At 43.1% G+C, this 26,525-nt stretch overlaps 1 protein-coding gene across 2 annotated transcripts in view; it reads left to right on the top strand.

The window, feature by feature from the left end:
* Positions 1–26,525, top strand: part of DNAAF8 (dynein axonemal assembly factor 8) — a 1,512,143-nt gene that overhangs the window by 1,074,356 nt on the left and 411,262 nt on the right. For both annotated transcript variants that reach the window (XM_069646874.1, XM_069646873.1), the window contains exon 21: positions 13,889–14,221. In XM_069646874.1, coding sequence (XP_069502975.1) covers positions 13,889–14,221 — 333 coding nt within the window. The remainder of the gene's footprint in view (positions 1–13,888; positions 14,222–26,525) is intronic.

The following is a 26,525-nucleotide window of genomic DNA, read 5'->3' on the forward strand; positions in this document are numbered from 1 at the left end:
CCTTTAGCCAGGATTTCACTATACTGCATCCCAACTGTAGGGGTCGCATACACAGTAATGCCCAGATACGTTACTTCTTTTACCACTGGTATCTGGTTACTGCCAATTGACCACCGATATTTTGTTTCTTTGAGGCCTTTCCGCTCAAAAATTACAATCTTAGATTTATCAGGGTTTACCACCAGGTCATTTAATTTCATATACTTGTTGAGGGCATTCAACAATCTTTGTAGACCGATGGGAGTCCTGTCAAGAAGGACTATGTCGTCCGCATACATAAGCCATTTTACGGCCAAGGACTCCACCTTTGGGCTTATTAATGATGAGGATTCTAGGGCGGCTCCAAAGTCTCCCAGATAGAACTTAAAGAGAAATGGAGCCACCATACAACCCTGTCTGACCCCCCTATCTATACTTATATATTCTGACAAATGTCCGTCCATATCTAATCTTACCCTGGCTGTATTTCCTTCGTGAAGTTTTACTAGTATATTAATTAGAGTTTTCAGTGCCCCTTTCTGTTCCAATTTGCCCCAAAGTTTATCTCAATTTACCATGTCAAAAGCACTTGACAGATCGATAAATGCTCCATAAAGTCTTCCTTCATTATTTTTATCTTTCAGATTTGTTAATGAGGCTAATATTATACCATTCAGAGAGGTTGAATGACCTCTTCTGAATCCGGTCTGCTGTTTAGGGATTATGTTGTTTTGTTTCGCCCATGTTTCGAATTCTCTTAATATCAGACTGGTAAACAACTTACTCTCCACGTCAAGCAATGTAATTGGCCTGTAACTAATAGGGTTTTTGCGATCCCCCTTCTTGAAAATCGGGATTATAATTGCGGTCTTCCAAGATGGTGGAATTATTCTATTTACAATCACTTTCTTGTACAAGGTATATAAGATTTCAGCCCACAATGTCCCATTTCCTTTGAGGACTTGATAAGTTAGACCATTTGGGCCCGCAGATCTCGACGCCGAGGATTTTATGATCAGATTCAAAATATCCTCTTTGTCAAAGTTTAAACCCCAATTTCCGTTGTCACCTATATATTTTTGTCCTCCCACTGGTTCCTGATATTTTACGCCGAAATAGGTTAGCCAACTTACTTCCGACACATTATTCGTCTGAGCAATGGTTTGATGTATTTGGGGAGCATTTACTAGTGACCAGAAATTTCGCGAGGAATTATTTTGTAATGCACGCAGCATCTCTTCCCCATCCTTCTGCCATAATTATTCTCTATGTTGTCTAGACCAGCTCTTCAGATCGTTCTTAATTTTTTTTGATTCTATCTCTAATTCTAATGAGCTTTTAGCCCGTTTCTTAGCGAGTCTTAACTGTATTTGCGTCTCACGTTTTTTTTACCCAAACTGCTTCATCGAAAAAGTGTTTGTGCACTCGCTGAAAACCCTTCTGGGTACTTAATGGGGGGTCAATTGACCACAGAAATTCATGGAACCGTGATGGGTCACAATGCTGATGCAAAATATTTGGATCTCCCCAGTTGGAAAGTCCATCCAGGGCTTTATTTAACCGCTCCCCTTCCCTCTTGTATTTTACCAACCGATTTCTCTGTGCATTAACTTCTACTCGCTGGTCCCAAATCTCTATTATTTCCTCACTACACCAGTTTAAATGTGCAACTAATCGTTTATGGTCAACCATCTGCCACTGAAAAATGTATACAAGTATCAAAACACTCTGTTGATAAAAGCATATAATCCAATGTCGACTCTGATGAACCCCTCTCCCACGTTGTAACCGATGGAACATCACCATCTATGGAGCCGTTTAGGAATTTTAAATCCCAATCCTCAAAGAAGTTCGACCACTTTCTCCCGTTATTTGTTACTTCTTTCATTTTCCCTGTATGGCATTTGGAATTGATACATTGCGAATTTAAGTCTCCTTCAACCAATATATGTGCCCCAGGGTACGTTATATTAATATCACTAAGGGCTACCGCAATTGTTTCTAGAAACTCTGAGTTTTTCCCTCACGGGGTTCCAATACAAATTCACAATTATTATCTCCTTAGCTGGAAAGCTTTTGAGGGGAGTGACCACTCTCACCACCAGAATTCCTTCCTGTTTACAGGTTAACATTGATATTTCTTTGAATAAAATCTTTCTACAGGCGATCAGCAAACCTCCCGTCGGTCTACCCTTGGCTTTACAGTTAGCTGATTGTGCTATCAGTTTAAAGCCTTCGAGTTCCGGGGTGTTTACTAACCATGTTTCCTGTAACAGGATCAAATCATTCCCCCCAAATAACAACACACTCATTTTATTATTTTTAAATGAACTGGATCCCCGAGAGTTCCAACTAGTGATCCTCAATTTGTCACTATTAAAGAGACCTCTGCGATACACCCAGCTTCTGGCAGACTTGCATAATTATCTCTGGTAACATTGACCAAGATGGTGGTTGTGACCCTTCATTGATGTTATTTTCATTTTTTCCCCGATGGGTCTCATGCAGTGAGGAGACATTTCCCTGAGTTAACTCGTATTCCTCAGTTTCGGCCATTTCTATTGCATGAGATAGTGATTGCTCACACACTTCCAAACCCAGCTCCCTTAATCTTTCTTGTAAGTTTAGAAAAGCTTTTACCCCCAACTTAGAAACAAATCCTACTTCAACTAAACTGATACACTCTGGTTTAGGGAAACGAACATATTCAATGTCTTTTGTTGAGAATAAATATAGTTCTGGAAGTTTTTTAACCAGTGATAGAATCGAGCTCCTATTCAGTGGTATACCAGACTTTCGATTTTCCCCATTAGTAAACCAAAGTCTCGGGATTGCATATGGATTCGAATCATCTTGGGGATTTGTTATTCTTTCAGTTGCCATTTCAGAGGATGCGTTTCCCACCGGAACATTCATAGTCTCTTCTCTTCCAACCTCTTCGGATTGATCTTGGTAGTCCGTATTCGATATAGATGTTTGAATACGTATTGTGTACTCTACATGACCCATCCTAGAACTTTGGGTGGCCACCAAACCTCCAGTCTTTGTTTTTGTTTGGTTGAATATTGGAGCAATTCTTAAACCAATCTGGGTTTGCATTGGTACTTTAAAAGCATTTTTCTGTTTGTGAAGGAATATAGGAGCTATTTTTAGCAACTTCCCTGTAATCTCTGATCTAATCAACTCGTGTTGTTGTTGATTTCTGTCCAAGTCTGTAATTTTTCCTTCTGTTTGAGTACTCATAGATTTCTTTACCATATGTACATCTCCCTCTGCTTCAGGAATTCTATCAGTCTCAAGTCTTTTCCTTTGTTGTTTTTTGGATTTATTTACCCTGACAATTCTTTCTTGTTGTGGAGAATCATTACCCATACTCCTACCATCTTTGTCTGAGATATTTTGATTCTCAGGGATTTTCTCAGGGTCTGAAATCCCCTTGACAAAGCTGTTTACCTTTGATTTTTTTGATCTAATATTCTTCACATTTTTTGTTTTCTTTACTTGTCGACCTCGTGATTTTGAATCTGTATTGTTTGGCTTTTGGTTCTTCCGCCTTTCTCTTCTCCGTCTCTTATAGGTTTGTTGCGAACTCTTCTTCCACATATAGCTGTTTTCTGCCTCTTCTTCATGATTCTCAATAACTTCCCCTCGGTCTTCCATCCGCTGTTCCACCATTGACTTAGCAATCTGTGCCAATCGGCAGAATTCTTCCATTACTGATTCGGATAAGGGAGTGTCATCCGCAAAAGTATTCAATTCAGGAACTAAGTCTTTTGTTTTAATTGCTAGATCTTGGTTTAATGGAGAAGTTGATACATTTCTTGCATTCATTTGTAATAACAAATCCTTCATCTCCTTATTCTCCCTCAGTAGAGAAGTCATTTGGTGCTTAATTTCCATTAGGTCTCCACTATAATTTGTAAAGCCATCTTCCATCTTTACCATCATGGGCAGAACTGAACAATGTATTACATTATTTTGACCTACCACTGAAAATTCAAGTTGTTCAATATCCTTTGTCATTTCCATTAAAATACCTGTGTGGGTCTGCACATCTCTTTTTAGAAGGTCAAAAACCTTCACCAAGGAGTTTAGAACAAAATTTAAAGCCGAGAGAGAGGAATCACCATCATTAGGGTCATGATTCTTGTTTCCCTGTGTCATGTTTGGTATTTGCACCGGTTGGTCTAATAAAATTCCATCAGACACAACCGTGTCCCCTCTCGATACCGCTGTTGAGTTTAATCTTTCTTCATGTGGTTGTAAATTCTGAACCAAACTCAACAGATGATTTGGGGTCCTTGAAAGTTCCATAACTGGGATGAGTAGTTCAGACCCGCTGTTCTCCGTTTGTAAGTTAATATTTTGATTTAAAAATTTTAAGGAATGTGGCATAGGTCCATTTAAATTTTCTTGTGCAGATTTCTGGAAATAATAATCAATAGTCCCTTTTATATTGGTTGATGTCAAAGTAAAGTCTTTCGACTGTCTAAATGGGGTGTTTCTTGTTGAGTCCCTTAAAATTTCTCCCTCCGTTGATTTGTCCACTTGAAGTTCTTGATGAATTTGTGCCTCTATTATGTTGTTATTTCTTGTCGAGGCAATCGGAGTTTGAGAACTTACGATGTTCACATCCTCATGCAGGGACTTTTCAGTGTAGGAACCATCCCACTCTGGAGCTCTTAGATCATCAACGTATTGTCCACTCCTTAAGTTGTAGCGGGCCATTTCTTGCCCCTTTGTTGTCTGTGAGAATTAGGCAAAAGAAAAATGAGGGATCAAAGGAGTAAAATCTCCCACAGTCTCCCCCCTTTTTAACTTTTTACTGCCTAAACAGGGCCCCAGCCGCTACCTTTCCACTGTCCACTCCAAAATGCCCAGACTCCAAAATTCCTGTCAGTGAGCTACGAGCTGTCTCAGATTAATCTCAGAGGCTCTTGTTTAAGGGGGCTTACAGAGGGGCTTACGGCCATTAGCCACTGCTGTCTAATGCTAAATTGCAACAGCCCACCACATGCAGGGTAGGAATTTCTATTCTGCAACCCTTCAAATCCTCAACCCACTACCCTTTATCAATACCGATGTCAATATGTTTACACAGGCCCGAGCCCCGGTTCAATCACTGTCTCTCCGGCAAGCTCAGGCTCGAGCTCAGGTACTGAAGGAGGAGGAGGAAATTGGCTCTAGCTTGGGCTCGAACTCAGGCAGTGACCATGATCAATAGTCCATGAAATGGCACAAAAAATGCAGAAGGTACAGATAGTCCAAATAATACAGACCTCGCTGTCGGTGTCTGTAGAGCAGATCAAAGCGGCTGCCGCAAATCGGCTACGCGGCTGAAGACCCACCGGCACCCACCGGCACTGATACGGGGCCTCCAAGCGTCTCACCGCGCCTCCGCGGGATCGCTAGGCTAGCAGCCGCAGGCTGCCTCGGGCCTCCGCGGCCACCCACCTATGTGCCTCGTGGGTACGCCTCAATACACGATATCAGTGATATAAAAGCTCAGTGCTGGTCCGGTCTGAGCTCGTTCTCCTCCTTCAATGCCGCCGCCGCCGCCGTCTGCTCACCGTCTGCTCGCAAAAGGAAACATTTCTTGGGACTTCCTGGGACTTCCTACTAGAGGAAAGGACCCATACACTAACACTTGCGCGTCACCGGCAGTCAAGCCGCACTGAGGATCTGTACGATCGAGCCCCGAGAGTACAGAGTGTCAGCCGCTTGCGACCGCAGTTTCTCCAAATCGATTTCTTCCTGCTCAAGCATAGTTTTCACCCTATAGCAGACCAGACCTGACTGAAGATCCTCCTGTTGAGGGAGTTTTTCCAGGAGCGCTAGGGACCTTAAAGCGCGGAAACCTGTGCAGGCCTCACCCAGGAGACTGCCATGATGGGAGGTATCTCTTGTAAACCTTGTATTTAACTTTGTACAGGAATGCACCACATCCTAGCCTAAGTTTGTGCTTTATAAATACTGTACATACATGCATTACGTTGTTGTGCTGTATTTTGTTATGCTATGTAATGCAATGTTTTGCCATTTTATTTTACTTTGTTGTGCAATGCTATTCTATGTGGTCATGCTTTACCAAGTAGCATTATGTCATGTTGGTTATGTTGGGAAATGTGACATGTATGTATTTGTATTTATTGTATTTTTATATCGCGTTACGCAAAAGTGCGGACAAACAAAATGTGGTACAATAAGATGTAAAACGAAGGAATAAAAAGAGACAAGAGAAAAAAGATAAGGAGGGACCATGAAGACAATAAAGACATTTAAAAACAATAACATTAAAAACAAATAAAATTGAACAATAAATAGGAGTCAAAAGAAAGCTAGCGGAGGGAAAGAAGACCAGCACAGGAGATAGATTCACGAGGAGGAAGATGAAGTAGCCGACTAGAAGAATTATAAAGGAAAAGGAGCAAATATGTAAGGAGGGAGGCCAAGAAGAATACAAAATCAATAGAAAAGATTGGAAAATACAAGGGAGGAAAGGAGGGACTTAGTGGACTAAGTGGTGATAAATTGTTAACACTTCCGATGTTATAAAGCTAGAAGCAACAATATCGTGAGATGACAAAAATGTATGCAGAAAATGATAGGCAGGAGTTGAAAATGATGCCCAAGTTATGGGCTGCAGAAGAAGGTACAATAGAGGAAGGGGAAAGGAAATGGAGGTGGAGAGCTATGGGAATAGTGGAGACAGGAAAAGAGGTGGGCACTGTTAGGAGTGCATCTCACTTAGATATATGTTTTGTTGTGTGTTTTACAGTGTTCATTGGTACATCACAGTTATGCTTTTACTGTGCAATATAGGTTGTATGTGTCAAGGCAGTGAGATCCCAGCACATAGAACCTGGGACCTCTAGGAGGTCTGGAGTGGGGCAGAGGTTACACAGAAGATGGTTAGCTGGATGGGTGTGCTGAGAGGTCGCTGTCAAGGACACTGCTGCACTAAATGAAGGTTTGGACTGTTACACAACTGTGAGCCTCTATCTGTGTGTATTCCTAACCTTAACAACTGGCGACAAGCTGGTCGATAAATGGCAGCCTCATTGTCATTCCCTGACGTTCAGCTGCAGCGTCCTGGGAGGAGACAGCATTGTGTCTGTGGTGAGTGATTTGTGTGGTTGGCTGAGGTTGCAGTCTCCAAAAGAAAAGGAGACTTCCAGGGCGAGTCACACAGCGATAGTGCCCTGGCTGATGCCGGGTCAGAGGACTCAATTTTGCAATGGCGGTGAGTGCGCGCTCCCCGCTGCCATCGTTTTCTGGTGTTCAAGCAGCGCTGGCTGTGACGTACTCTCGGGTGTTAGAGAAAAGCACCTGAGAGTGTAGGACAACGTGCAGCCATCTTGGCCTTTTGTTTACATCAGAGGAAGCTGTGATCTGCATTACTTGATTAGCTCCCAATCGGCACAGTACTTCATGACATTTAAAATGTATAAGTTGATTAGCACTTCATCTTGAGTGGTTGGCAAGAGTGTTCACAAAGGAACTATCATTTAAACTATTATGTAGCACTCAGAAGTTTGCAAAGCACACAAAAAAAGTGACAGCATGTAAAAGACAATTGTCATGTTGCTTGAAGAATCATTGTTACCATGTAATTCTCAGAAGTTTGCAAAACACAAAGATTTGCCATTTAGCTTGACACCTTTGCCTAATTTTTACTGACACTACTCCAACCAAGAGGCAGCTGTGCAATGGGCGATGTATCCTGCATGGCCTGTATTCTTATTATCATCGTCTGGTGAACCCAAAGTGTGATGGGAAGATTGGAGAGACGGATTCACAAAATATGTTCTGGCTGTATTTGGCACCAATTACTCCAATGACAGAAAAGAGGTATTGTTATTCAATTATCTTGGGTCTGCTGGCCAGGAAATACTTAAGAAATTGCCTGAACCTATTGGCCTTGGTGATGTGGGACTATATGAGAGGAGTATATATAAACTTGACAAATATTATGACGTGCAAGAAAAACAAGCCTCAAGCAGACGGCAGCGAACGCAGGGTCCAGGATGAGTCCCACCAGGGATTGATATAACCAGCCACAGACAGAACACCTGAACCAAGAGTGGCATGGGCCAGAAGATGGAATGCATGCAGTTGCAGCCATCTCAATCTTAAACAGGACCCCAGAAAAGTGGAGGTATCACTCGATATCAAAGAACCATAGAGGTCTGTTCATTCAGGAACTACAAGAAACAAAACCCTGATTTTGTGAACTAATCGAACTTATCTGTGTTATATTAAACCAAGTTTGCAGACAATGTATCTTATGAATCTCATATGACACACCAAACAATATATTCAGTGCCTTGACAAATCCCAAGAAAGGGCGAAACAATAGCGCGTGCCTCCTAGCGGAGAAATGTTGGCACAAGTTTACTTAAGAATGGCACAATTTCACTTAAAATGTCACTATGGGCACATGTTCAATAAGGAATGATACTATGTCAAGAATTTCTCCTTCATGATGAATATAAAACAACTGAATTAAAACATAACAATTTGTAATCACTAAAAAGTGTGTTCCTCACAACCATTACAGAACTGGAAAATTGCAAGGATTGTTTATTTGAATGCGCATAGGCAACCCCTTTTTCCAAGAAAACATAATACTTGAACGCTATCACTTTACCACCAGGGAACAGAAAATGGGGGAATCCATTGAAGAATGTGTTAGTGTTCTGAGGTTTAGCTGTTAAGTGTCAGTTCACTCACTGAACAACACATTAGAGCCCAATGAATGATTAAGTGCATAAAATCACAGAAGAGATGTGGAGAGAACACAACCCAAATCTTGATAGGGCCATTGAAATTGCGAAAAACATAAGAGCATACTGAGCTCTGATTAAGGCATTACTCTCAGCGAAGAGTGATGATGGTCACAAAGCAGGCATGAATGAGGGCTTGATAAATAAAACGTCAAAGATACCCCAGAAGCAATGGTCTGGGAATGGAAAGAAAAGTGATAGGAAAGTGAAAGGGTCATTCAGTGATGTGGTACCTCATAGCACCAAGAGTTCAGGGCATCCATGGGGCCCGCCCAAAGCGAACCTAGGTTCACACAAAGGGGAAGATGTTACAGATGTGGAAACAGCACCATCTAGCCAATGACAGGGAGTGTGTAGAACTGCACCTCATTTGCTGAGAGTGAGGATGTAAGGGACATCTAGCCTGACGTTGCAAGAATTTTAGATCATTTGGACAAGTGAGGGAGGTGTATAAAGAGGACGAGAGTGATGAGTATGAGAATAGAGGAAAAGAAGTGATAATTTATTTACAAGCAGATTCAGGGAAAGTTAAAAGGAATACGCCCTGTGTCATCGCCCCTATATAAATGGTGTGCAAGTATCCATGCTGATAGACCGTGGCGCGGACTATACACTTGTGAGTGTACAGTTGTGGAAGAACAACTTTAAGTGCTGTACATTAGAAGAACCAGAGAAGAAGGCACATGCATATGGATCTATTCCCATTGACACAGTGGGGCAGTTCATTGCTGAATTGAAATTCAAAGGGAGGAGAGCTACTGGCATGGTGTATGTAGTAAGGAAAGGAGGAGAGTTACTGTCTTGGGATGACCAGGTGGAGTTGGCCATCAGATTGGATCCGCACCACCCGGAACAAGTATTGACTGCTCAAAAAACGGAGGAACGCAATAATGCAGTAGAGTTTTTGTGTGGTTTCTGGCAGTCTTTGAAAAAAAGCTAGGCTGTCTCAAGGGCTTTGCACATTGTATAAGTCTGAAACAAGGGGCAGTTCCAGTCTCTTACAAAGTGCGGATGGTGCCTTTAGCTTTACGTAAAGAAGTAAAAGCAGAAATTACAAAGATGGCAAAGGAAGGGATTGTTGAGAAGGTAGAGGCCTCTGAATGGGTCAGCCCGATCCTTGTGATAAGGAAGCCCAATGGATCGGTACGACTTTGTATTGACCTAAGGAACTTTAACAGCAATGGGGTAGCAGAAAAAATGTCTGTTACCAAGAATAGATGATTAACTGGCTGGTGTCGCTGGTGCTCAGATCTTCTCTATTCTGGACTTAAGAGCAGCATATCACCAGATTGAACCACATGAGGATTCCATGGATCTAACAGTCTGTATAACTCCTGTTGGGTCGTTTAGGTGTAAAAGTATACTGTTTGGGCTGGTTTTGGCGGCAAGTGTTTTTCAGAATGTTATGCACAGGTTGTTGGGAAATTAAATGGTGGTGCTATTTTATCAGGATGATGTATTCATTTGTGGAGTGACCCTGGAAAAGCATGATAGGTGTTTGAGAAGAGTGCTTGACATTTTGAAAGAGGCAGACCTAACAATTGCCAGGAAGAAATGCATTTTTAGCACAGACAGAGTGACTTACTTGGGCCATGAAATCACGGGCCAGGGTGTGAAGCCCAAACATGTCACAGTGGAGGCAATCAAAAGAATGTCATGGCCATAGAATAAGAATGATGTGGCATAATTTCTAGGCCTAGTGGAGTTCTATAGCAAGTTTATAGAAAAACTGGCAAATAAGACAAAAAACATGTGAAGACTTACAAAAAGGTTTGTAGTATTACATTGGAATGGGGAGTGTGTCAAAGAATGGGAAAGGGTCAAGCAGTGTATTGTTTGCAGTGTTCCGTTCAGGAGAAAGAAGCATTGGCATGCATATGGACGGTTAACAAGTTCAGAATGTATGTGTGGGGTCGCAAATGCACAGTAAGAGCTGATCAGAAACCTCTTGTTAGTATCTTCAATAAAGGTGGAGTAGAAGTTGTGTCAAGGAGGATTATGAAATGGGTGATCAGTCTGCAGGGTTTACAGTTTCAGGTGGAACATGTTCAGGGAATGAACAATGTAATTGCAGATGCACTCTGCAGGTCTGCAGTGGGTCACTCATTGGCAGTGGAAGGTGTTGATGAAGTTGAGGAGGAAGTAGCTGAGATTTTTCAAGTGCAAGAGAGCATCAAACAAAAGAATTGGGACGTGGCTTGTACCAATAATGGAATTTATCAGGCTGTTTTGGAGTTATTGCAAACAGATTCTTAGAACAGTGGTGATGAGAGAGTCAAGGAGTTCAGGAGGGTGAGAGATGAATTGTGTGTGAGAGCGTCATATGTGTGCAGAGGTCATAGACTGGTAATTCTCGAAGACATGAGGAATGCAGTCATGGAGTTGGGTCACAGATGATATTTAGGTTTCTGCGTGAACCAAGGCACTTAAAAGAGCTGATTTCTGGGGCTGGGTATAGATAAGGAGGTGGAAGCCATGGTAAAGGAATGTTCAGAGTGTGTGGATGGCGATAAAGGGCTCAGGTTGGGCAAGCCACCCATGAAGGTGCGGGATAGTCCCAAAGTGCCATGGAATGAAATAGCCTTGGATTTGTTGGGCCCATTCAATATCAAAGTCGCCAAGGATACGTATTTGTTGGTAGTAATGGACTTGCTATCAAAGTGACCAGAAATGTGTGTTTTGAAAGAGGTGTCTTCTAGCAGTAGTATCAGGTTTTTAGAACCGCTGTTTTGGCAAGAGGGTTTTCCTCGCCAGTGCTTGTCGGGCAATGGTCCCCAGCTAGTGTTGAAAGAATTCAAGACATTTTTGGAGAAGTATGCTATTGTACAGGTGACAATGGCCCTATATCATCCCCAAGACAAAGGATGTGTAGAAAAATGTCATCGCACTTTGATGGACGTCATTAGGATTGCAGTTGCCACTGGTGGGGATTGGATTAGAGCAGTCATGGAAATGACATTTCGAAAAAAGATTGGCTCCCCATGTGGGGTGGCGCCTTTTGAGATGTTGCAGGGCTGGAAGCCCAACACACATATATGCCCGAGTTAGATGGGCGGGTCAAGGTGTGAGAAGGTGGAGGTGGAAAGGGTGAGCTAGAGATTGATGTTGCATGGTAATAAAACAAAAAGATTTGATGAGAAGAATGTTTGCAAAAATGTTGATGTAAGACCAGGTGATGTAATCAAAGGGAAGTTGCCGGTCAATGTGCGAAAAGGTAACTCCAGGTTTTCCAAGCCAACTGAGGTGGTCAAAGATTTGGAGTGTCAGTTCTGGTCAAGGGTGGAGGAGTGTGGTACAAGGAGAGAGTGGCTTTTATTCACAGAAGGAATGTGACTATCATTTAGTGGAAAGAAGGCAGGCGTTGGGAGTGGATCTCATTTAGATATATGTTTTGTTATATGTGTTTATTGTGTCCATTAGTACACCACAGTTATGGCTTTATTGTGCAATATAGGTTGTATGTGTCAAGACAGTGAGCTCCCGGCACATAGAGCCTGGAACCTCTAAGGTCTGGAGTGTGGCACAGGTTCCAGGCTCCACAGAACACGGTTAGCTGGATGGGTGTGCTGGGACGTCGCTGCCAAGGACCCTGCTACAATAACTAAAGGTTTGGACTGTTACACAATTGTGAGCCTCTGCCTGTGTGTATTCCTAACTTTAACAGCCACTGTTTTAGAAGGATTTAGAAAAAGATAATGAGCTTCTATCCACAATTCGATAGCAAGAAGACATGGCGAATTAGTAGATTGGAGTTCAGGGGTGATGGAAGACACAGAGAAAGATCTAGGAGTCATCAGCATAAAGATGATGGGTGACTCCAACAGACGAGATCATTGAGGCCAGCGGGATAGTAAAAAGAGCGAAGAGTAAGGGACCTATTACAGAGCCTTGAGGTATACCATAAGTGAGAGGAAAGGTAGAAGAGGAAAGACTATGCCAAGAGCAGAAAGGAGCAAGCAGAAAGATAGGAGCGAAACCATTTCAGAACATATCCCCCGAAAACCAAGACAATAAATAGAAGATAGGAGGATAGTGTGATCAATAGTATCGAATGAGCCAGAGAGATCCAAAAGTATGAGAAGAGAGGAAAACTTGGAATAGTGAGCGGTGAGGAGAGAATTAGAAACAGAAGCAGCGTTAGTGAAGTGACGTGGTTTGAAGCTAGATTGGTGGTGTGCTGGCAGAAGTGCTTCAGCATTGACATGACACCTGCGTGTAGGCGACACGCTCTAAAAGGTTAGAGAGAAAGGGTAAGAATGAGATTACCTTTAGGAAGGTAGCGGTAGGTAGGAAAGAGTTAGAGAGCAATAAGAAAAGGTATAAGAAGAGGGTAGAAAGAAGAGATGAGGCGAGAATGTAGGGGAGCAGAGGTCGGATTAGCCTTAGCAAGAAGCGAGGAGACGTCAGACTCTGTAAGAGGGGAGAACGTGGACATTGCCAAATAGAGTGGAGGAGAAGAAACTGAGGAAGAGGCAAAGGAGGTGGAAGATGTCTCTCTCTATGCATGTATGCACCGTACACAATTGTTGCTGTCTTTGCTGAGCCCACAGCTGCATTGGGATACTCAGATGTGATACCAGCCTGACCTCGCATCCATCTCTTTTGCACGCACTGCCAATGAATGCCTGACTGAATTATCAGTGCCCTCCCACCACCACAGATACTGATGAATCATAATGGTGATGTTCACTATTTCTAGTGTTCTTTCCTTATGCAGTTCTCTCCGTTATCCAATCTACTGCTTCATTGTGTGATGCAGTGTTGGACCACGGTCCCCAGGAATCACAGATCTCTATCTCCTGAACGCATCCACGCCATGCCAGTTGCAGCTTAGGGTTTTACATAAGCCAGGTGACATTAAATGTGATCCTATCCCAGTCAGATCTGCCTAACATGGATTGGCTGGGTGTTTTTCTCCCACAGTCAGGTGATTGTGAGTATTGCTTACTTTGACATTGTCTGTGTGGGCCGCACTGCAAATATGCAATGTTCTTTGTTCCAAATGTTTCTTTGCAAAACATAACTCAACGTACTGTCACCATCACACGTTTTATCCTGGCTTTGCCACCACGCGTATTGTGTACTTTATGCGTGCAGTAATTGCCAACACTTTTCTTTGGCAGAGAAAGAGGATTCGGATGCAGGGTTTGAGCTTTTAGGCCTGAAGTGGCTGCCCAGTCTTAGCCGGAGTCAAGCCAAAGAGGTCACCCCCTTTGAAGTGGGCGACAGGCCCTGGCAGCAGAGCATCGACGAGCTGGTGTCCAGTCCAGCCCTCATCTGTGCCCTGCGGAGGATCAACGCCTTTGTTGTCTTGAGTGAGGCGCTGAAGGCGCAGGAGGCGTCTCCACCGGTCCGGCCGGGCAGCCGCACCAGGTTGCAAAGAGTGATGTCCTCCACCCCGGAGATGGCCTTCCGGCAAGCAGCGCTCTTCTTCACCGAGAAGGACTTTGTCTCAGGTATGGCACAACAGCTAGGATGCAGCTAGGGGTTATTTATGTGAATTGCAACATCGTGTACAGTATTTGCGTGACTGGGGGCCTCGCCTCCTCTGATGTCTTCCTTTCTATGCAGTCCTTGGCTGCTGTCTCTCTACCCTTCGCCTCATTTCCCCTTCTTCCCTTGTCTATTCCACATTATTTCCTTTCCATCCCTGTTTCCTCTGCATGTCTGCTCCTTGCTCATGCTCCCACTCTTACCTTATCATTGTCTCTTTCTTTCTTTCTCTTTCTTTCTTTTTTCCTTTCTTTCTTTTTTCCTTTCTTTCTTTTTTTCTTTCTTTCTTCTCTTCCCTCAGATCTCCACTATCTCTGCACTTCTCTGTAGGCTCCCTTACTCTAGAGTCTAGATGCACTCCTTTCTCCTCTTCTCACCACTAATACTTTCTTACCCTTCCATCTCAATCTCCTCTTGTAGATTCCGTGTGCTCCCTTCCCCTTCCCAAAATAGTAGTGCAACTATGTCTCCCTTCCCACCCTCCCCCAGCAACCCCTCCCCACAGCATCCTACCCTTCCTTATATACGTGCTCTCTCTTCCCAAATACAGAGCCTGGTGTCCTGCAGCTCCTTCACTCTCCCCCCTCCCCTAAAGCGAAAGAAATAGTGAAAGAAAATGCATCTGATGCTCACCATTGCTTTCAGTCATTGTTCCCCACAGCATGCAGCTTTATGTACCCCTCCCCTGCCTAAGCACCCTCTATTCTTACCTCTTAAGTGAAATGGAAAAGACCATAGACAGCCCCATTAACTGCACCATTGGTTGGCAATCTTTAAATGCAGCCAGCAGAGCTGTGAAGTTCGCCTTGCAGTGCAGGGAACACCTGGCCACTGTGTGTAATGTCGTGTGCCTGCTCAGGAATGGGCTTTACAATGTGTCGCAAGCAGGAAAGTGACATAAACTGAGGCTAAGGCCTGTCTGCAAGATTGCTCAACAAGGTATGACAAAAGCACATTCCTTGCAAGACACAAGTTCGAATCCCTGAAGGAGGCTGCAAACAAAACCATGCTGTTAGCCTAAATGGAACTAGGGCAAAAAAAGGCAAGGGAAAGTGGCTGATTCTTCTGAAACTCAGGGGAACAGCATACCCTTTAGACCTGGCCCACTTCAACCAATCCCTCCACCACACCTCTTTCTCACACTTCCCCATCCTCACATTGTTACTTTGCCACCCTCCTCACCCCTGTACGGTAAGATAAAGTGGTCTTGCATAGCGCCCTTTTGCAAATAACGTTGGCCACGCTGCACGTGGCTCTTTAAGAGAAAGAAGTGGGGGCGTTAGTAGGATACAGGGAACCTGTGCTCTTGATGAGTGCAAGTGGAAAGTCCCCGTTACCAGTGTGCCGCTATGGAAACTCTGTGTTCTTGGGAGGGGGCATATATACCAAGGCACTTTAGTCTTAAGGGCAGTCCCTTGGTTGCAGAGTCCTTCCTTGGATTGAGAGATTGCGGCCTGCTCCATTGTTGTCGGCAGGGGGATTCACGCGCTGGCAGGCCATTTATACCTTGAAATCTTCAGCAGTTTGCATGGGTTGATGTATAGGAATAGGGTTCTAAGTCGGATTTCAATTTGGCATTAAACAGGATTTTTATATTGAAATATGAATTTGTGAGTCATGCCGCCCACATGTCTTTTGGGTGAGAGAAAGGGGGCGGGGGGCTGCTAGGTTGGCCTGACCGTGTAGAATGTTTGCGAGGTGGGCTGGGCATCTTGCCTGCATGCTGACTGTGTATGGCGAGGGATTAGGTGGTTACTTGTTCTTTAGCTCTTTGTGCCTTGCTGTTTCACCATGTTGTGGAGCTTGTGCACGTCTTGAGCTGTTTAGAGGTCAGGTGGTTGTCCTCCATCTAGTGGTGTCTAGGTAGGTGTGTGGCCAGTAGTGGAATGTGTACATGCACCCAGGGCTTTAAGTGGGGTAAGAAATCGGGGGGGGAAGCTTCTTTTGGGGGCGTGGCTTGTGGGAGGGGCGTGGCCTAAAAGTACGCAAATCGTAGGGTATACACACAAATATATATAAATGTTATATATTTGTGTGCGTACCTTACTATGGTTTGTGTACTTTGCAAGCCATCTTTTCTAAACATAGAGATATGTAACATATTTCTACGTTTATAAAAGATGGCTTGCAAAGTACACAAACCATAGTAAGGTACGCACACAAATATATAACGTTTATATATATTTGGTGCATACCCTACGGTTTGCCTAGTTTTCAGGCCATCTTTTTTTTTTTTTAAAGATTTCGGGTTTATAAAAGATGGCTTTGAAAGTACACAATTCAAGCCATCTTTCATAAAGCTTTGACTACGGACAAAATTGTCCGTCGACAAAGCTTTATAAAAGATGGCTTGAAATGTGTACTTTCAAAGCCATCTTTTATAAACGTCGAGGAATCCCCAGGTTCGGTGAGGGTTAAAGACGCCTCGGCGACCTGGGGAAACATAGGGACAGTAACTGCCTCTGGTGACCTCTCGCGCGAGGGGTCACCAAAGGCAGTTACTATGACTGACAGAAGTGGCAGCCAGTCACAGCGTCGCTGTGGCTGGCTGCCACTTCTGTCGGCTCGCCTGACTTCATGGCAGGCGCATCTCCCGTCGCGGCTGCGGCCGCGATGGGATAATGCATTCCGCCAATGTTGCGGTTGGACGGGGCCCCCGGCAGGGCACCGGCTCAGTCCCACTTTTTGGAGACTGCCGGGGCCCGGCCCCGGCCCACTTTAAGCACTGCATGCACCTATGTATGAGACTTGGAAAGCAGGAGGCTACCTGGTAAGTAAGAGAGCACTGTACACAGAGGAAAAGCACTCTCGGTTACAGGCAGGAGGAGCAGAGGAGACTTGCATGGAACATTCAACGATTGGCGAGATGTCTCTGCAGTGATTACCACCGGTAGTTATTTGAAGCACTCCCAAACAGCCAAAACTAAAAGGGAAAGACATCTAGAAAATCTCGCTTGTTCTCAAACGTCTTGGTTATTATCAATTTACTATGATGGTGATCAGACGTGTGTCCGGGGGACTTCATTTTTTATGTTGCTTACTGAAATCTAATACCGCCCAGCGGTTCCATATCCAAATGTCGAATGCTGACTTCAGAAGATCCTTGTGCATAATGTATGTAGAGCTTATATATTAATATGCCCCAAATGTTGATTCTGCAATTTGTCATTTAACTATTTACTGTCACTTCTTTTATCCATTACATTTATGTTTTTTGGGGGCTTTTGGGGCGTACCCACATACCCTTCTTACTAGTCTCAACATCCCCTTTGTTCTCCCATATTCCATGTTCCTTTCTGGTTAGTAACTCCTGATCACAGAATTATTGTTACAAAATAATTCTTAGATATTTAAGTTGTAATTATTTTTAAAATACAATTAGCATCAAGATGATTTTCAACAGCCTTAAATGTTACTATTGTTATTACAGTGTCATCTTTCGAACGTGTTGGCATCTATCTATTAAACTGTACTGCCATCTAGTGGCAAAGTTGTGAGCTTCATGTCAGGAAATCATGCAAAAAGGTGTACGTATACTGCTCAGCTTTTCATTTGAGATATTCAATACAATTGTATGTATTATCATAATAATTCCCTGTTCTCTAACCTGTAACATTAACACTAACCCTATCGCTTACCCGTACCCTAAAATAACTATTATTAATGACTATTGCAAACAGTTTTAGAACGACGTTTGGACCTGATGCTTTTATATTGTGGCCATTTCCAATATAAGGTTTGGACCTGTCGAGTTATGAAAGTCCCTCAGTCGGCATCCTTATTAAAATACCTTTTTGTCCTAGTGCACTAGCAGACCATGAATAAGCTATTTTGCCATATGAAATTATGGCAAGTAGTCAGAGCATCGAGATAGATGGCTCCTTGAACGCAGCACGCCAGCTGCTATTTCATATTTGGAGGTTTCTAAACATTTTCAGAAGGAGCTCTGTGCCCCCCCCCCCCCCACCTCCCTCCCGATTTCTGGGAGTGGCGATCAATCGCCCCTCTTTTAATTATTGCAGAAGTTGACTTTTTCCCCAGGAAGTGCGCGTTTAGCTATTTTATATTAATCTGGTGGTGGTCTCTGACAAAAATTCAATTCACGACAGGACTTTTCCCCTTCCTTGTGGTTTTTATCTCTTCAGTTGTCTTGGTCCCACTTTCAATGTTTTTTAATCGTAGGTACAGTTTTTTTCCCATCCTAAAACCCACTTCCGACAACATCCCAGGTGATTGTATGTCAGAAATGCAAATTGCCACTTTTTACGACTCCTTAACAATATTTTTCTTATGACTGCTTTTGCTGTTTAGTTTGGGCTATTATGTGTCGGTTGCGCCACCTATAAGCTTAAACTATTCATTAGAGTCCAGGTGGGGAGAAAATGCCTATGAGGATGGACTCAAAGCTTCCAGGTGTTTGGTTATTTGCCCACCCATTGACTGCCCATGCTCATTCTAACCCGTCTTGCCTTTCCCATCCAGTTTCTGCCACTGCCCGCCCAAAACACCTTCTCATGGGAACTCTTTTAGGTCGATTTAATCAAGCGTTGCCATCAAACTTTGCACTCAAAGTGCTTGTAGTGTTTTTTCAAAGCTGTCTTTCGAGAGTTCATGACTTAATGGGAGCTGTAAACACGCTATTGGTGTTATAAAACTATCAACAGCTCTGCCTTCAGCCTCTCCATTTATAAGCACTATGCATGTCCTTCGCTGAAGTCCTGTTACAATCAAGCACCAGCAAAGCAAACCGTTTTGGCTTGTTTATAAGTATTAGGCATTTTCAGGCACTTGTTTTAGATGCCCAGGTACTTGCACCATGTTGCACCTGCTTCCATCAATGGCCAGTTAATACCACTACGGAAATGCCCGGCCAGTGCCTTTCCCATGCCTACACAAAATCACAAACTGTTGGCGTTGCCACTGCTTGTTTTTCTTCATGAGGAGGGGATTCACTACGTTCCCCGTCCTCTTCTTCTTTTTTTTTTTTTTTTTTACAATTCTCCCTTTTTACCATCTTTGTTTCCTCCCTTCTTCTTTACTTTCCCTTTTTGTCCAATTTTCCCAACTTTACTTTGCTTTCCATACCAACCATCAGTAAATATAGTTGGTATAGAAAGTCGTGAAAACGGGGCTGAAAAATTAAAGCTCTCATTATTTTTTTGAATTGATGGCGCAAACTGACCTAGAGGGTTCTGGGAAAAAATACGTTTTATTCATGAAGGTGGGCTTGCATAGCATTGATCCATAATCAGGCGTCTCAACCCTGCCTTCATTTGCCTGACCGAAATCTATATGTTATGACCTTTTCAGCGACAGCTGTTTGCACATTCTAATAGAACTTTAACGTAGCAAAGCTACTTGAAGCAATTTGCCCTTTCTCAATTTTCGTTTGCTGTTCTTCTGCCCTGATCTTCGGTGTCAGGCTAGCTCCTTGGTTCTTCATCCTTTGGCTCTTTAACTTGTATTTTCAAGCTTAGAACGACTAACCGTCAGCTGAGTTAGTACCTGTGGTTGGCTTATATCTACTTACTATGGTGTTTGGATGTGATTAAGCCCATTCCTTTAAAATGTTCTGTTTCCAAAAGTGGGCATCTTAAATGCTGCCCGGTTAAGGTAATGTTTACCTTAATTCTAAAGATGAACGCTGCTAACATCATTCTTATTGATGGAGTGAACGAAGAAGAACATTTAAAGAGGGATCCACAAGCCCAACCACAGGATTTCGTGGTTAATTACATGCCTTCTCTACCAAGGAGGAGCTAATGGTGCATTGGGAAGAGGCGGTGGACTTGCTTTCTTGATAGCTCGGTGCACATCTTCCACAACTTGCCACAAACCACTATAGCCAAGGGAAGAGATCTGCACTGGGTCCTGGATCTTCTGAATTACTCAAGATCAGAAATCAGTGTACATCCCCTGTAGCACCTCAGTGTTGCAGCAGCATCAAGAAGGGGTGGTTAATTTACCTGGAGATGGCCAAAGGCTGCTAGGCAGATTGAGTCCAGAACGAAAGTAGACTGGCAATAACTGAGAGGAAGGGAATAATCCAATCACCTCAATGCCATAGGATTATTGAATATAGACAATTACAGCAATGCTTAGTAGTGGATAAAACCTTCCAGCCATCAACTCTTTTGTTTTGCTATTGTCACCCCAAGTGGGAAGGGTATGCCCAGACGTGGGCCCCTTGCCTGCTGGGCCTAGAGACCCAAGCTACTCCTCACTGATGACGCCCAACAAGGCTGAAACATGTCTGGGGATGCTTGTGGTCTCGTGCAAAAGGGATGTGACCTAGCAGTTCGGGCTGGACTACCCCTTTGGGGGTGGGACCAAGCCTGATTTGCATATGGTTTTTCCCCTTTTGTAATGGCTTGGCAGGCGAAGAACGATGGTCTGGAGGGTTGCCCAGAGCAAGGCCAGAGGACAAGATTTATTCTAAACCTTCCAGCCATCAACTCTTTTGTTTTGCTATTAGTAGTGGATAAGACAGTTTTTGAGGACTTCCAACCCTATCAGAAGGAGGTATTACTAAGAAATATGTCAAAAGGCATAGATTACTTGTTTAAAAAAGGTAAAGCAAAGACACGGCTATCTTTTGCAAACAAGGTTCCACTTTTGACTCTGTAGCAGGGGTACACTTGGAGACAGTAAGGCATAATATAGCATGTGACAAAGTCCCATGTCTTAGCCTGGGTGATAGGACTGTAGGAATCCTGATCGCATGGTAGCACCACCTGCTTACCAGCCTTCGTAGTGTACATTCATGCTTCGATCCTGACACCTTTTGTATGTGCCGGATAGGTGTACTGTGGAAGAACCAAAGGGGTTCCCAGAATATTGCCGCTCTTAAAAGGCATCCATAAGCAACTACAGTACAAACATAAATAGAACCGCTATCTAACCCTGGGTAAATGACTGGACAGTGGCCTAATCTTTTCTCAGAAAGAAAACAGGGTAACCAGAATGCCCTGACCCTGTCCCACCAAGTACTGAACCTTCAACTAAGACCCCTCCCTTGACGTTCAACGACCCCATCTGCATGGGGAAGTGGACCCTGTGGTTATTCATGGCAGATTGCGGCTTCCTTTTTACTAACAGATTTTGGGAAAAGCATACAGCGGAAGGTGGTGGCCTATACAGTTTTGGAATGGAACAAACAGAGAACAAATGCTCACCAACATAAATGGACTGCAGCAACTTCCCTGGACTGTAGACCTGCATTTATGGACACCCATAGTGCTCAGCTGGCAGAAGCAGAGCCATGGTTCACACAGCTCCAAGGAGACCATAACAACTCATGTTTGCCTGTTTGGGAGCCTGCTTGTATCAGAGGTCTGTCTGTGCAGCGCAGAGCTTGCATCACTTTTTTTGCTGCAAATCAGAGAACAGTTTAGGACTCTATACACTTGCTTTGACAAGTGGACCTATGCAGGGCCTTAGTGGACATCAAACACAGGTGGCACCATTTAGTCCTGCAAAGGGAGCACCAGTCTCCAACAATTGCTCGCAGGGACCATTAGCTGTTAAGGATATATCAGTTAACCATACTGTGCCTTACACACATGTGCATCAAAGGTCAGAGGCAAGAACAATATTGTGAGGGAGACAGAATTAAAGGTGAGGGAAGTTAGGGAGGCAAGGCAAAGCTGCAAGTAGAAAATTGACATGATATGATATGGCATTTATAACGCGCCAATGCACAAGTGCTTCAATGAAGGTGAGGAGGTGATTAAGGGGAGAGGAGCAGTTTGGAGAGAAAGAGGAGACAATCAAGAGAGGGCAGGTGAGATGGTGATTAAGGAGGTGGAAGGGAGCCATTTAGGAGAAGGACGTCAACAGAGAAGTGGGAGAAAAGGTGATTGAAGAGGAACTGAGAAGCTTGGAGGGAAGTAGGAGACCATCAGGAGAGAGAAGGGAGAAGATAGGCCTACAAAGGAGTGGGAGAGGAGGAGTTTGTCGGAGGCAGACAAACCTTCACTAGAGTGAGGAGGTTATAGAAGGAGGGGAAGAACAGTCTGAAGGAGGGAAATGAATCATTTGCTGGGAGAGATGCAGGAGGAGTGAAGCATACAGAAGAGTAGGAGAAGATTAAAGAAAAAGTAAGGGAAGAAATGGAGGAGGAGAATAGATTGCTATTTAACGCAGAACTGGAAAGAGAGGGATAGTGGGATGAGGAGGGAAGGAAGGTCACAGATAAGCATAATGTCAATCCCATAGACTAGATGTGAGTGGAGAGATCAGACAGAAGAAGGTTGGCATACATCAGACCACTAACAAGGACCCATGACATGGTGTGGGGATCCTACAAGGGGTGTCTCTAGAAGCTTGATAGGGTGTTTAGTCTAAGAGACTGAAGGCCCACTGCAATCATTTGAAGGATCACCCGTCTAGCCCCTGGACACCTACAAACGATTCCAGGCACCAAGGGAGATGCTGTCAGCACCTTCTTCAAAGAGTGTGTGATGTCCTGACATCAATGGAAGTCATGCCAGCTACTGCTAAGAAAGAGGTACAGGGCACTTGAAATCCTAGACACTTTGAATGACTTTTTCAGGAAATCTTGAAGATCTTGGGCATAATATAGTCGTCATGCCTCCAATATCATTCTATCATTCCCTAGGCTGGAGAAGAAGGTAACTCTTTGGGGTACATGTTGTGTGGTCTATGCCAGCCTGTGCGCTTGGTTCAGTGTTTTTGTTAGGTTCGACTACTAAATACGTTAGTATACGTTTTTTAGCTGTTCACAGTATTTTCAGTTTATTCAACTCCTCAATAAACATTCATATAAATGTTCCAGACATCAATGTTAATACAGTAGTGCCAACAAACTGTTGGGAAGCACGTGCATACGTTTTGCCCTTGCTCAGGCTTTTTCAAGGCACAAGTATAATAAATCATTCAATAATTTTATGTTATTTTCCAACATTAGTCTTTTAACATATTGTCCGTTTTGTCTAAACTGCATTCATATTAGAAAAACATTTTTCTTCTTGTTATTATAGTCTATGATGCCGAGTGGACGAGTGTCTTGTGGTTCTTAGGGTAAAGTAAGATTGTACCGGTTGGAAGTTATTCGTTTGGCATGTTCTTATTGCCTTCTGGGTTTCTCGGGGTCCAGGGTCCTTCGAGGTTGCTCATGTTGTGGACCTTAGTTCTGTATCTTCTGTACTCTCTATAATAGAGAGGCTATCGCGCAGCAGGAACCAGACGCACAGGAGCTAACCATAACCACAGAATTTAAGATTCAATCAGGATCCAAAACAGAAAGATACAGAACTAAGGTCCACAACATGCGCAATCTCGAAGGACCCTGGACCCTGAGAAACCCAGAAGGCAATAAGAACATGCCAAACATATTTGTACAAAATTACAATGTGGCTGCATAGATCCTAAAAACTGAAGAAAGAATACTTAACTGAAAAAACACCTCAGTAACAAATACATAAAACCATTGCACAACAAACATAAAAGAAATCCAACCGCAAAGTTAACATTCTTTACAGGCATGTAAGATCATTTGTAAGTTTTGGACTATAGCTATCTGTACAGCTGGACGAGGATTTGAAACTAGAAATTGCCATATTTGGTCACTCCCCATCTGACTGTGCATGGTAATCACCCTATTGAAACATTTCTCTCGAGGCATTATTAAAGCATTGCACTCCACCACTAAATGCTGTAGAGTTTCACTTTGCTTTAAATTTAGGCAATATCGACAATAGTTTTTTTCAGTTGCCAACATTTTTCTTCTGCACAAAATATCTCGTGTTTTCCATAGATTTCGAAACCTTAGATATTTATCAAGTATTTTGGGAGAGGGACATTTCACCAGATAGGCGGCCATGACACCATATCTTTTGGTGCCAAATAAGGGAGTGCTAAAGTCTTTGTATTGCGTACAGTTGGTTGCATTATTTGCCCAGTCGAGCTGGTAGATCTTCATCTTTGCCCGATCAGGATTAGTCAGTAATAACTCGATTGTGACATCTGCATCAGCTAGATTGTTCAATACATGGTTACGCCAGGTGACTGGAAACCTATTTTTAGATCTAAATACATTGTGGGCTATTACCTCTAAGATGTTTGCGCTTTCCAACCCCAGCAAACATTTATGAAGTAATGCACACTGTTTCCATGTCACCTGGGAATACATGGATAGTAGACCGAATTCATAACGTAGCAACGGTATCGGGGTGCTACTAGGTAGCTGTAAAATTTGCTTCCAATAAGTAGACTCAAGCAAATCCCAAAATGCCTGCTTCTTTGGTGAAGTTCCCTCTCCACCATACAACATGATGGGCATAACCTTCATTTTGTAAAACACAACAATTTACTTCAATGAAAATTTCCCAAACTTGCGAATTAGCAATTTCATTTGCGACATTGGATTCTGAAATTTGTTTTTAAGTTCCAGAGTATCCTGTCGCAAGGTTTTAACATTTTGAATTGTTACCCCAATATATTTATATTGGGGAACTATAAGTAGTTTGAAGTGTTGCAAATGCCATGTATACTTGCATTTTCTAATGCTATGTGCATTACTAGAGATGACAATCTGGGTTTTCATTGTGTTGATGTCTAAGTTATTCAATTGTACATAGGAGCCCAGTTTCTGCAACATACGTTGAATTCCCTGTGGAGTTTGTGAAAGGAGGACCAGATCGTCCGCATATAGAAGATAAGGAATCTTTTGGTTTCCTAATCTAGGGGGATCTGCATTGCAGTTCATAAACTCAGCACCCATGTCTAGGATGAAAAAGTTAAAGAGAAACAAGGCTAAAGCACAGCCCTGTTTCAGGCCTCTTTGTGTGAGGATTGTCGGGGATAATTTCCCATCCAACGTGATGCGAACTCGCATACTTGTATTCATATGGAATAACATTATCAGAGACATTAAAGAACCAGGGCACTCATGATGTTTTAGCTTGCTATATAGCAAGACCCTATCCACAGAATCAAAAGCCACTGAAGTCTATGAAGCCCAGGTATAACAGCAGGCTCCTTTCGGCGTACTGTGATTGGATCATCGTTAAAGACAAAATGTTAGGAATGGTGCCCAGGCCTCACACGAAGCCAGATTGTAAAGGATCAGTTAGTTTTTTCACTGTGACCCAATTTTGTAGCTCTCTAAGGATTATCCTACAGAAAATCTTACCCAGTGCATCTAAAAGGGATATAGGCCTATAACTTGCTGGGGATTGCCTATCTCATTTTTTGTAGATGGGGACCGTGGTGGCTTGGGTCCATGTCCTAGGTAGAGTCTGTGTCACATTCACTGCTGAGAAAATCTTGTATAATATGGAAGACCAGATTTCAAGATGTGCTTTCAGGGCATAATTGGATAAGCCATCGGGCCCAACTGCTTTTGAATTGCTAGATGTCTTAATGAGCTCTAGTATGTCAGATTGTTTGAATACTAGATGAAAGGCAATTGGTATGTTTAGTTGCTCAAGGGTCTTGTTGTCTTTGACCGGTGCGTATAGCTGTGTGAAATGTGTTACCCATGCATGCGTATTCACTGACGTTGACTGCAATGCTATTTGGGGTGCTATTGTTGAGTGATTTATCACAGCCTACATTTTCGAAATGTTTTTATTCGCTAAGATTTTAAGCATACTTGCACCATTTTGTTGGTATAAGTTCGCTCTATACCCCTTAATCCAGTTTCTGTAACTGGTTTTAATGCGTTTCGCTGTCTCAGTTTTGAGAATGGGGGGGGCACTGTGTAAGATGTTTTAGTTCAGAACGATGCTGCAATTTTCTAGTTCTGACTAAATTGGCTTGTTTATGCAAGTGATATTGTCACCAACATTCACCACCAAGCGACCTTGTTCAGATTCAATATGGTCGACCTCATTGATCACAAGCGATTCCCCACTCAGCATTGATGAGGTTATGGTCACTCATTTCAGATTTGGTGACATAAAAATTCTTCATGGGAGACCGCAATACATAATTAACATAGATATAATCTATTATCGATGTGCTCTCCCCCTTGTGCCATGTCGCTACTGGCGGAATATCGGAGGCGAAAGCACCATTAAGCACATAAAGGCCTCTAGCCTTGGCCAAAGAATTCCATCTCAAGTGTCACTCTTTGTGGTGACGATCTACTTTTGCCATGCAGTTTAAATTTAGGTCTCCAGCTAGTACCAGCAATTTAACATTTTGGTCTTCTGCTTTTAAGTCCAGAATGGCATTCAGATCTCTAAAGAATACATCGTCAGATAATGCAATTGGATTCCAGTATACGTTTAAAATTGCATA

This window comes from Ambystoma mexicanum, chromosome 2q, assembly GCF_040938575.1.
Source record: "Ambystoma mexicanum isolate Mex_15411 chromosome 2q, UKY_AmexF1_1, whole genome shotgun sequence".
NCBI lineage: Eukaryota > Metazoa > Chordata > Amphibia > Caudata > Ambystomatidae > Ambystoma > Ambystoma mexicanum.